General features: G+C 41.5%; 1 protein-coding gene across 3 annotated transcripts in view; it reads right to left on the bottom strand.

Moving 5' to 3' along the window:
* DPH6 (diphthamine biosynthesis 6) overlaps window positions 1–12983 on the bottom strand; it is a 143050-nt gene that overhangs the window by 65309 nt on the left and 64758 nt on the right. For all 3 annotated transcript variants that reach the window (XM_040333225.1, XM_040333224.1, XM_040333223.1), the window contains exon 9: window positions 6522–6654. In XM_040333225.1, the coding sequence (XP_040189159.1) occupies window positions 6522–6654 (133 nt within the window). The remainder of the gene's footprint in view (window positions 1–6521; window positions 6655–12983) is intronic.

Raw genomic sequence — 12983 nt, 5'->3', positions numbered from 1 at the left:
CAGCTGCCTGGGATATCTCTGGGATATCACTCTCCCATCTTGACCGGAGCTTCCTCATCTCTGATAAAGATACTGTCAAAAGGTGGATATATAGTGCGGATATGGGTTTCTTTATTAATTTCATTCTAACTACTTGCTCTAACCCGGACTCTATAAAGTTGGGGGAGATCTTGTGGAAATTGGGCAGAAAGGGCGTGAGAAAGTTGCATATAGCGAAAAAAAAAAAAGCTATCTGGAATATTCCACTGTTCCATTAATCTTATAAAGGGTTTCATGTTTCTTCCCTGCACTACCTGGTCTATAGTTTTTAACCTTAAATTTAGCCCAGGCCCTAGATCTTGAATGGAGCTCAATTGGGGCAACTGGGGATTCCCCCACAGGGGGGTATTATAGGACATAGTAATTTCACAAGCTAGCCCAATTCTCCATGCCCTAATAGTTGTTACTATTAAGGGAGTCAAATTATAAGGGGCTTTTTAAGCCTCGAAACAACAATGCTTGAAGTGCATCAATGGAATGAACCATTGCTCTATATATATATATATATATATATATATATATATATATATATATATATATATATATTTATTTATCTAGGTGACTGGTTCCTCCATAAAAATGAAGTAAAAATACTATGAAGTTGTATAAAGATTTTGGCAACCACTGGGGACAATTTCGAAAATACATATAAACATTTTGGAAGGATCTTCATTTTTATTAAATGTATCCGCCCTAGTAATTACAGAGGTAGGGTCTCCCATGCTTTAAAACATTTTTCTAAGCTCCTGAACTATTGGGGTTAGATTACGCAGCACAAAAATCACAAAATCTGTCGTGAAATTACTGTCCCTAAATATTCAAATTCCGTCACCCATTTTAATGGCAGATTCAAGGATGTTGTCGCCTGTGTCCACGGATCAATAGCAAACAGCAGAGATTTATTCCAATTCACCTTAAAGGGGTTGTAAAAGTTTTTTTTTTTTTTTCTAAACAGGTTATTTTAAGCGAGTGCGTTGTTGGTTCACTTACCTTTTCCTTCGATTTCCCTTCTAAATGTTTTTTTTATTTGTTTTCTTTGTCTGAATTTCTCACTTCCTGTTCCTCCTCAGTAAGCTGTTCAGTAAGCTGTTCTAAATGACTTTCCACCACTCGGATGATGGTGGAAAGCTTATTGAGGAGAAACAGGAAGTGAGAAATTCAAACAAAGAAATAAAACATTTAGAAGGGAAATCGAAGGAAAAGGTAAGTGAACCAACAATGCACTAGCTTAAAGGAACCAATTTAGAAAATAAAAGACGAACCTTTACAACCCCTTTAAGCCCTGTTACCACTGAATACCCATTCATCAGGTCCAGGGCTCCCTGTAATGATGGACAAGCATTGTTCAGGAATAGCAGCATATCGGGCAACCATATCGGGAAAGTCTGAAGAGTCTCTGCCATCGGCTCCATTGCTATAGCAAAAAGAATTGGGGAGAGATTGCAGCCCTGTTATGTTTCCCTATATAACTGGAAAGATGCTGACAACCTTGCTCCCAGCTTAACCACTGACATGGGATTTTGATATAGTGTCTGCAACCCCGATATAAACACCAATGGGAATCCCAGCCTTCTAAGGCTCCATGTACACTGCAGCTAATAAACAGATGTTTAGGAGCAGTTGGGTGTTTTTTTCAGCTGCCCCTGAACTCTCCCCTATGTTATATTATCAGTCCATGTACACAGGGTCGTTTATAGGCAGTTGAGTTCAGAAGCAAATTTTGAAAAGCAGCAAAAATGCATTTACAACGGAAGTTCAGAGGCGTTTGAAACACCATATTCCCTTTAACACCTTTTTTTTTATTTTTTTTAATCGCTTCTAAAACGCAAACGCGTCAAAACTGAAGTTTTTAAACATCATTTACTATCTGTCAAGTTAAATCGTTCAGGGGAAGTTGTAAAACGTCCCGTGTACATTAGGCCTAAGTACAGGGAGTGCAGAATTATTAGGCAAGTTGTATTTTTGAGGATTAATTTTATTATTGAACAACAACCATGTTCTCAATGAACCCAAAAAACTCATTAATATCAAAGCTGAATATTTTTGGAAGTAGTTTTTAGTTTGTTTTTAGTTTTAGCTATTTTAGGGGGATATCTGTGTGTGCAGGTGACTATTACTGTGCATAATTATTAGGCAACTTAACAAAAAAAAAATATATACCCATTTCAATTATTTATTTTTACCAGTGAAACCAATATAACATCTCAACATTCACAAATATACATTTCTGACATTCAAAAACAAAACAAAAACAAATCAGTGACCAATATAGCCACCTTTCTTTGCAAGGACACTCAAAAGCCTGCCATCCATGGATTCTGTCAGTGTTTCGATCTGTTCACCATCAACATTGCGTGCAGCAGCAACCACAGCCTCCCAGACACTGTTCAGAGAGGTGTACTGTTTTCCCTCCTTGTAAATCTCACATTTGATGATGGACCACAGGTTCTCAATGGGGTTCAGATCAGGCGAACAAGGAGGCCATGTCATTAGTTTTTCTTCTTTTATACCCTTTCTTGCCAGCCACGCTGTGGAGTACTTGGATGCGTGTGATGGAGCATTGTCCTGCATGAAAATCATGTTTTTCTTGAAGGATGCAGACTTCTTCCAGTACCACTGCTTGAAGAAGGTGTCTTCCAGAAACTGGCAGTAGGACTGGGAGTTGAGCTTGACTCCATCCTCAACCCGAAAAGGCCCCACAAGCTCATCTTTGATGATACCAGCCCAAACCAGTACTCCACCTCCACCTTGCTGGCGTCTGAGTCAGACTGGAGCTCCCTGCCCTTTACCAATCCAGCCACGGGCCCATCCATCTGGCCCATCAAGACTCACTCTCATTTCAGCAGTCCATAAAACCTTAGAAAAATCAGTCTTGAGATATTTCTTGGCCCAGTCTTGACGTTTCAGCTTGTGTGTCTTGTTCAGTGGTGGTCGTCTTTCAGCCTTTCTTACCTTGGCCATGTCTCTGAGTATTGCACACCTTGTGCTTTTGGGCACTCCAGTGATGTTGCAGCTCTGAAATATGGCCAAACTGGTGGCAAGTGGCATCTTGGCAGCTGCACGCTTGACTTTTCTCAGTTCATGGGCAGTTATTTTGCGCCTTGGTTTTTCCACACGCTTCTTACGACCCTGTTGACTATTTTGAATGAAACGCTTGATTGTTCGATGATCACGCTTCAGAAGCTTTGCAATTTTAAGAGTGCTGCATCCCTCTGCAAGATATCTCACTATTTTTGACTTTTCAGAGCCTGTCAAGTCCTTCTTTTGACCCATTTTGCCAAAGGAAAGGAAGTTGACTAATAATTCTGCACACCTGATATAGGGTGTTGATGTCATTAGACCACACCCCTTCTCATTACAGAGATGTACATCACCTAATATGCTTAATTGGTAGTAGGCTTTCGAGCCTATACAGCTTGGAGTAAGACAACATGCATAAAGAGGATGATGTGGTCAAAATACTCATTTGCCTAATAATTCTGCACTCCCTGTATTTCCCATAGAAAAGGCCATTCGACAGTTTTCAAAGGCCTTTTCTATATCCAAAGATATATGTTGAACATGTAGCTTAGTATGTAATCTACGTAAATTAATATCTGTCATTCCGAGTCAATAATAGATGTTAACAGAGGTTGAGGTCTCAAGGTTAGCAACTTTGTCAATATTTTAAAAATCAATATTTAATAAACCTATTGGCCTATAAGAAGCACGTCATTTTGGATCCTTAGCTTCCTTATGAATAAGAACTATATGTGCATCTCATTGAATCTGAAAAATACCCCTCCAGTAACCCCCGTGTATATACTACTGCCAGTTTGAGCTAAAATATCTCCATACTTTTTTATAAAATTCAATAAGGAGTCCATCCAGTCAGAAAAGTACTTATGGCCTTCTGGATCTCCTCACTGGTAATAGAGCTAACCAAGAGGATGGAAGCTCCCCTGGTTGGAAGCCAGGGGGGAGAGTGGAGGCATATAAAGATCTGTAATACTGATTAAAAGTCTGTAAGATTTCTTCTGGGATGGAAACCATTTTCCCCTCAGTAGTTCTAACTTCAGATAGAAGTGTAGCTGAATAATCCTGTTGCGCTAACATTGCCAAGAACCTTCCACTCCCTATTCAAAAGCTGTGTCTATTTTTTTTATAAGTCTAATTTAGTTGTTTCGGTCATATGTAAATCCAAATCTCTTCTGGCAGCTTTTAATAGATCAAAATTCTTCTTATTAGAATCCGAGCCATGAATCTCCTTTTGAGGTTCCAGTTGTATTTGTAAAGACTGGGTATTGGTCTTTTGTCCCTTCTAAACAGCCGCTATGGCTGAAATGTATAGCCCCTGCACAAATGCCTTGAAGGCATCCCATACAACATCTGGAGACGATGATCCAACATTATTTTTCCAATTATCAGCTATTGTTAATGGCATTTTTTTTCTGCTATATCAGGGTAAAACACTCACTGAGACCCAATCTCCATAATGATACATTTTTTGAGGGAGGGGTACGAATTAACAAACGTAGAAGGCGATGGTCCGAAAGGGGCACTCGGTAAATATGTGGCTTCTATGTTCCCTTACTTACTGTCTCTGTGAAAGTGGACACAAGCTCAGCTTTTAACCACTTTAGGACCGCCTAACACCGATATACGTCGGCAGAATGACACGGCTGGGCATAGGCATGTACAGGTACATTGCCCTTTAAGTACCCAGCCGTAGGTCGCTTGCGCGCCGGCGTACTCGCGACCCGGTCCGAAGCTCCGTGACCGTGTCCGCAGGACTCACGGACATGATCGCCGCCGGTGTCCTGCGATCGGGTCACAGGAGCTGAAGAACGGGGAGAGGTGAGTGTAAACACACCTTCCCCGTTCTTCTCTGTGGCTTGTCACTGATCGTCTGTTCCCTGTTACAGAGAACGATGATCAGTAACATCACACGTCCAGCCACGCCCCCCTACAGTAAGAATCACTCCCTTAGGGCACACTTAACCCCTTAGCGCCCCCTAGTGGTTAACCCCTTCGCGGCCATTGTAATTTTCACAGTAATCAGTACATTTTTATAGAACTTTTCGCTGTGAAAATGACAATGGTCCCAAAATAGTGTCAAACGTGTCCGATGTGTCCGCCATAATGTCGCAGTCACGAAAAAAATCGCTGATAGCCGCCATTACTAGTAAAAAAAAATATTAATAAAAAATGCCATAAAACTATCCCCTATTTTGTAAACGCTATAACTTTTGCGGAAATCAATCAATAAACGCGTATTTTTACCAAAAATATGTATAAGAATACGTATGGGCCTAAACTGAGGAAAAAAAACGTTTTTTTTATATATTTTTGGGGGATATTTATTATAGCAAGAAGTAAAAAACATTGCATTTTTTTCAAAATTGTCGCTCTATTTTTGTTCATAGCACAAAAAAAAACACAGAGGTGATCAAATACCAAAAAAAAAACTCTAGTTGTGGGAAAAAAAGGACACCAATTTTGTTTGGGAGCCACTTTGCACGACCGCGCAATTGTCAGTTAAAGCGACGCAGTGCTGAATCGCAAAAAGGGACCAGATCTTTTACCTGCATAATGGTCCGGGTCTTAAGTGGTTAAAACCTAAAACCGGCCATAGACAGTTTGAATCTCGGCCGGTTCAGCAGGAACCAGACAAAATTTGAACAACGTATGGGCAGACTGAATGTACCAAAGTTGACTGATCAATCAACGTGGGTACAACCAGCCTGTCGGATTTTACATGCAATTATTGCTAGCAGCTGTCATAGCCGCTAGCAATAAATCACTGTGTTCTCTCAAGGACAACTTCCCCTGCCTTCCCGCTGGGAACACAATGGCTCCACGGGAGGGATTCCCCCATTAACACTGTGGTCGCAGGAAGAAAAATCTCTCCATCTATGGCCGGCATAACAGGAGTCCCCTAACCATTCCTCCAAGTATCCAGAACTTAAAAGAAAAGTTTTTTTTTATCAGAGTTTAAAAAAAAATACATATACAAAATCAAAATTTCCTTTTTATTATTATCTTTGAAGACAATGGGGGTTATTTACGAAAGGAAGATCCACTTTGCACTACAAGTGCACTTTCAAGTGCAGTCGCTGTAAATCTGAAGGGGACATGCAAAGAAAATAAAAAACAGTATTTTAGCCTGCACATGATTGGATGATAAAATCAGCAGAGCTTCCCCTCATTTCAGAGCGTCCCCTCAGATCTACAGCGATCTATAGTGACTGCACTTACAAGTACACTTGTAGTGCAAAGTAGATTTTCCTTTAGTAAATCAACCCCAATATGTTTGTGCTCAATAAACAAAATCAAAAGCAGCTATTCATTTATTTTATTTTCAGTTTTAGGTCACAGTCCGTGGCTTCAGCCATTCAAAAACAAATAATTAACAGGGAGAAACACATGTATACAGTAAAAACAATGCATATTAGTTTATAGTGGAGTCTTGTGAAATTAGGTTTAAAAAAAAAACACCCTACCTGATGACCATTCCTGGGGTAATAAAACCAAGGGTTGATGTTGTGTTTCGGTGTGCAGCTCTGTTTCATGTGGTACAAGTTGGTCTATATCACAAGGACACGGCTCTCCTGATTTCAGCACTGTACTGCCGGCCTACATAGAGAAGTGAAAGGGTCAGTTATCACAGCAAGACACAAACCACCACATAACACAAAGTTATATCATTTTCTTAGCCAAACGGGGATAAAACAATGAAGGTTGAAAATATAAAGAGATGGAAAGATATAAAGAAATAGTCAGACAATGGCTTATTACCAGAGGTAAGAGCTCATCCTCACAACTAAAGCCAATTATGTACTAATGGAATTTTTTAAGATACCCTTTATATAGCAGCGTAGAACACGCACTTTTTTACCCTGAAAACAGAGGGTAAACAGTCAGCCCAGCCACCCTGCCTTTCCTGGCCCTGGGACAGCGCTGCCAGCATACTTTAAACATCAGAAAACATTACTGCCAGGCCTTTCTCATGTACCACTCCTCCTGTGTCACCATCATTGTAAATCTAAGCCTCCAAATCCCTCTATTAAGGCCGCTTGTTCTGGCCGCTCTCCTTCTCCCGCTCCACCTCCTCCTCGAGTGTAGCTTTTGATTGGAGGAGAGCAGTCACATGACCGGATCTATGGCGTTAATGGAGGTATTTAGAAGCTTTGATTTACAATGAGTGACAAAGAAGGAGTGGTGTATGAGCAGGGGCTGGCAGTGATGTTTTCTCAACTGGTATGGATTTTAGGGGGGGGGCCTCCACGCTATTTTTTTCGGCGTGGGGGTTCCCCTTAAAATCCATACCAGACCGAAGGGCCTGGTATGCTCTTGGAGAGAGAACCCATGCCGTGTTTTTTTTAAATTCATACCAGATAGACAGTGATTGGTATTGTCGCGAATCAAAGTCAGATCCCTGTTCATTGAAGTCGGACTTCAAGTTGCAGGGCAAGTTCAGATCCACAGCCGTATACTGTTCTGTCAAAATCGTGGCGGAAAAATCGCACGACTTTAAAGTCACGCAAGTGTGAAAGGAGCCTAATTGATCCCCGCTGTGCCTGTTCTGCTATTGCCCGGGCGGGATGTGGTTAAACAGAACATTCAAATTGGAGATTTTGCCCTTGATGGTACTCAAGGCAAGATGCTAGTCTAGACCAGGCCATAGGAAGGACAGGAAGGAGTTTCTGAAAACACCCAGTAGGAGAGGTGAAATGCACACCATAAAGGATATGCACTCACCAGATGGTGTTGACCAATTACAGTGCCTTGAAAAAGTATTCATACCCCCTTGACATTTTCCACATCTTGTCATGTTACAACCAAAAACGTAAATGTATTTTATTGGGATTTTATAAGATCGACCAACACAAAGTGCCACATAATTGTGAAGTGGAAGGAAAATAATAAATGATTTTAAATTTATTTTTACAAATACATAACTGAAATGTGTAGCGTGCATTTGTATTTAGCCCCCTGAGTCAACCACCTTTCACTGTAATTACAGCTGTAAGTCTTTTTGGGTATGTCTCTACCAGCTTTGCACATCTAGAGTGACATTCTTGCCCATTCTTCTTTGCAAAATAGCTGAAGCTCTGTCAGATTGGATGGAGAGCGTCTGTGATCAGCAATTTTCAAGTCTTGCCACACATTCTCAATTGGATTCTAGGTCAGGGCCATTCTAAAGCCTCATACACACGATTGGACTTCCATCGGACAAATCCGTGGATTTTTGTCCGAAGGACATTGTCTGTGAATTTGTTCTACATTTCAGCCAACATACACCAAACCATGTGGTTTTTCAGCTCTTTACCACCACCCTTTGGGCAACTTCTGCTATTGTTGTCTGATGTTTAGCATTGGTTCAGAGCATGCGTGTTTGTACTTGGGATTTTAGTCCGATGGATTTGTGTACACACGATGGGATAATCCGACAGAACACATTTGTTGTCGGACAATTTGAGAGCATGCACAGCCATTTGTTGTTGGAAATTCCGACAACAATTGTCCGATGGAGCATACAGACGGTCTAAATATTCGACAAAACATGTCCGTCGGACAATTGTTGTTGAAATATCCGATCGTGCCTTAAAGCCTTGTAGAAAGCGCACGGTTTTCTCAGCAAGAAAACTGCTGGCATGTGTACGAGGCTTTGAGGTTTCTCGTTGAGAAAACTGCCCAGAATCTAGACGAGAAAAATAGGGAACCTGCTCTCTCTATTTTCTCGTCGTGATTCTTGGCAGATTTTTCCTGCCGACAAACTGGAGCGTCTGTATACTTACCTGGCTCCATAAAAACCCGCGCATGCTCGAAATGACGACGCATGTGCGGTAGCTTCCAAGGCATAGGTAGGGTGAAGCAAGATGGCGGCGATGGCATCGAATGTGACGAGCGCATGCTCGTCTTAGTCGATGATGTCACCGTGTTCGTGCCATTCAAAAGAACGGCGGTTCTTTTGAATCGTACGTCTGTACACTCGGCCGGCAAGAAAATCTTCCCAGGAATCTCGTCAGGAAAAACAACGTTTTTTTCCTGATGAGAATCCCAGGCCGTGTGTACAGGGCTTTAACACATGAATATGCTTTGATCTAAACCATTTCATTGTAGCTCTGGACCTCCACCCCAGTCTCATGTCTTTTGCAGACTCGAACAGGTTTTCTTCTAAGATTTCCCTGTATTTAGCTTCTTCCATCTTCCCATAAACTCTGACCAGCTACCCTGTCCCTGCTGAAGAAAAGCATCCCCACAACATTATGCTGCCTCCCCCATGTTTCATTTGACGGTGGGGATGGTGTGTTCAGGGTGATGTGAAGTGTTAGTTTTTCGCCACATATAGCGTTTTGCTTTTAGGCCAAAAAGTTAGATTTGGGTCTCATCTGACCAAAGCACCTTCTTTAACATGTTTGCTGTGTCCCTCACATGGCTTCTCGCAAACTGAAAACGCGACTTCTTATGGCTTTCTTTCAACAATGGCTTTCTTCTTGCCACTCTTCCATAAAGGCCAGATTTGTGGAGTGCACGACTAATAGATGTCCTGTGGACAGATTCTCCCACCTGAGCTGTGGATCTCTGCCTCTCCTCCAGAGTTACCATGGGCCTCCTGGCTGTTTCTCTGATTAATGCTCTGCTTGCCCGGCCTGTCAGTTTACGTGGATGGTCATGTCTTGGTACGTTAGTACTTGTGCCATACTGTTTGCATTTTGGGATGATGGATTGAACAGTGCTCCATGAGCTGTTTAAAGCTTGGGATATTTTTTTTATAACCTAACCCTGCTTTAAACTTCTCCACAACTTTATCCCTGACCTGTCTGGTGTGTTCCTTGGCCTTCATGATGCCGTTTGCTCACCAAGGTTTTCTAATAAACCTCTGAGGGCTTCACAGAACAGCTAAATGTATACTGAGATAAAATTACACACAGGTGTACTCTATTTACTAATTATGTGACTTCTGAAGGCAATTTGTTCCACTAGATTTTAGTTAGGGGTATCGGAGTACAGGGGGGCTAAATAAAAATGCATGCCACATTTAGACATTTATTCTTCTTGGTTCTTGGAGACTTCTTTAGCTTTAAGCAGCCAGTAATTGGACTGAATTTGCTGGGCTGGCCAGTAGCTGACAAATTAACAGTCATTGGAAATCTATGCCACTACTATTTCCTTACAGTGGAATGTTTGAATTCAAATAACTTGGCAATCATTTTCCCTTGCCACACTCCTACGCATCCGCAAACCTATTTCAGAGGGCTTTAGAGAGCTCTTCTGATCTTGGAATGATGACACCACACACCTTTAAACTCATTGACCAAGTGCTGCAATAGTTTTACTTTAAGCCATCGTGCATAGAGAATGCAGACCTGCCCATTCACTGTATGATCTATCCTGTCATGCTTTTCTCCATTAACAAATGATGTCAATGAGCAGGAAACCTGGTATATACTCTAGAAAGCAATTAAAAATCAACCATCATTAATCTGACCATGCTTAACTGTTGATGTATAATTAGCTGATATGCACAATACTGGTGTTCTCACATGAATTAAACTTCTTATCCTATTGCAATACTTCCTATATAAACTATGAATGTATAAACTCTTTGAAACTGTCTTTTGAAATGACTTTTTGTCCCATTTCTTTGTTTCTTCCTTCTCCAGGTATTCAAATCTGCTGTTTTGTTGTGATGCATTTTGTCTAAACGGAATGGCTCCATACGCAACAACACCAAAGAATAAAACACTTTACATAGTTCAATTCAGAAATTAAAGTGAAGTTTAGCTCAAAAATAAATACCTACAATTTTAGTCACATCAATAACCTGTAATGAATTAGGTCCCACATTGTGCAGGAACTTGGATCCTTGAGAAATCTTCACTTTGGGGACGCCCGTCCTCTTCCTGTCTCTGAAAGTTTGGCACTACGATGGTTAACTGCTTTGAGTTTTCATGCAGAACAGCAATACAGGTTGTGCAGCAGGGACACATCCTCTCCTCCTTCTTCCTCCATTGTAAAAAGTTATTTCATCGATTACACTGCCTGCAACATGTTCTGTAAACAGGGGAGAGAATTCTGATCGGACTCTCCACCATTCACAAATCCCATTATAAGCAGTCTATCCAATTAAAGATTCTTCCTGAAGACGCATGATTCGATGCGAAACATGTAGAGGATTCTGGGTAACGCCGACGTCACTTCCTGCCCCAACCCGCACAAGATCGAGGCTTGGACCGCATGCCAGCCCTGGGGAAAGGCGCATACTAGCCCCAAAAGGATCGATGGAAAGACTCTGTGCCGGTCCATAGACACCATACTTGTGAGTGAAAGTCTCTTATTAATTTTACTAAATAAAGCATACTATATTGCGCAATGATGGCTGTTCGCTTTCTAAGATACCCTGGGATAAACTAATGTGGAAAGGTATAGAGTGATTACTGGCATACCGTTTGGAAAGTCTTCAGATTTACTCATATGAGTGGAGTGGTTAACCCCGACATAAAACCAAAGGCGTTTGCTTATCATGTTTCTGGTGAGTGTCCATTTCAGAAGGTGGGGGTGTCTCACAAATTGGTGATAAAAATCTTTTCCAGTCACGGATGTGAATTTGTGCACATGGGACTCAGCTAATTTTTTCTGAATAGAAACACTGGGATTGTTTTCTTGTTAAATATATGATTTTTTATTTATTAGGAAAATTAATTGTTTTTGTATTTAATTTAGCTCACTTAATATGCACTTGATGGTTTTTTGATTAACAATTTATGGGTTATTTATAAATATAATTTACTGTTTAAGAAAATGTGGTAAGATTTAAATTATTATTTTTGGGTTGGCACAGGCATCTCTTCTTTTTTTCTGTGATATCCAATTAAAGAACATTTCCCAATGAAGGAGAAAGAAGGAGGCATGTCCCGTTGCACCATCTGTACTGTTGTTCTGTCTAAAGACCACTGCAGCTCTGGAGGCTCAGAGACAAGAAGAAGACATTCCTGCAGTGAAGAGTTCTCCAAGATCCAGCTACCTGGAAGATACTTCATTACAGATAAGTGATATGACTAAAGCTGTTGGGATTATTTTAGTTAATTCTCAGCTTTAAATGATTACTTCACCTTAAATAAGCATTTTTCTATAAGGAATACAGTAGTCTATGACTCCTGATGTAAAAGGAAACACAAATAATAAATATGGCGTGCCAATAGATATTTACTAGAGTCAACCTTTTGTTTCAAGATGTACTGGTGGCTTTTTCTTATCAGATTAAAAATTAGGCCCCTTTCACACGGACGGATAGAATAGTGCTTTTAGCTGCAGATTTTACCGTCAACCAGACCGGCGGAAGAGAACCAGACGGCGGTGAAGACCGGGACCCCCCCCCCCCCCCAGAAGACATCGAAAAAAACCTGAGACGGGGGGCAGCTTGTAAAAGAGCTAAAGAAGAAAGCCCCCCCCCCCCCCCGGCGGAAGAAAACCAGACGTCGGTGAAGACCGGGAACCCCCCGCAGAAAACGTCGAAGCCCAGCCCCCCCCTCGTAAAAGAGCAAAGAAGAGAGGGGAGCCCGGCAGAACGCCCACTGGAGCGGACTAATAAATGACTTTAAAAAAAAACCTGTGTAGTGGGTTTTTTTACATTTTTTTCCCGCCAAGTGAATGGGTAGGGGTACGATGTACCCCATACTCATTCACCTAGGGTGGGGGGCCGGTATCTGGCTCGTCCACACCCCACTCTCTTCTTTAGCTGTTTTACGAGCAGGGGGGCCCGGGCTTCTGTCGCCTTCTGCCTTCTCTTCTTCATCGCTTCCTGCCACTGTAATGCAGTGTGCACGGCTCGCACCGCTTTATATAGGCCTCTTATGACATCACAGTCCCATCATGCTCCGGATGGTGACGACATAAGGGGGCGGATATCACCCGGAGCATGATGAAACTGTGACGTCATAAGAGGCCTATATAAAGCG

Source organism: Rana temporaria, chromosome 13, assembly GCF_905171775.1.
Source record: "Rana temporaria chromosome 13, aRanTem1.1, whole genome shotgun sequence".
Taxonomy (NCBI): Eukaryota; Metazoa; Chordata; class Amphibia; order Anura; family Ranidae; genus Rana; species Rana temporaria.
Note: the sequence above shows the minus strand (reverse complement) of the source record. Positions and strands in the feature narration are given on the sequence as shown.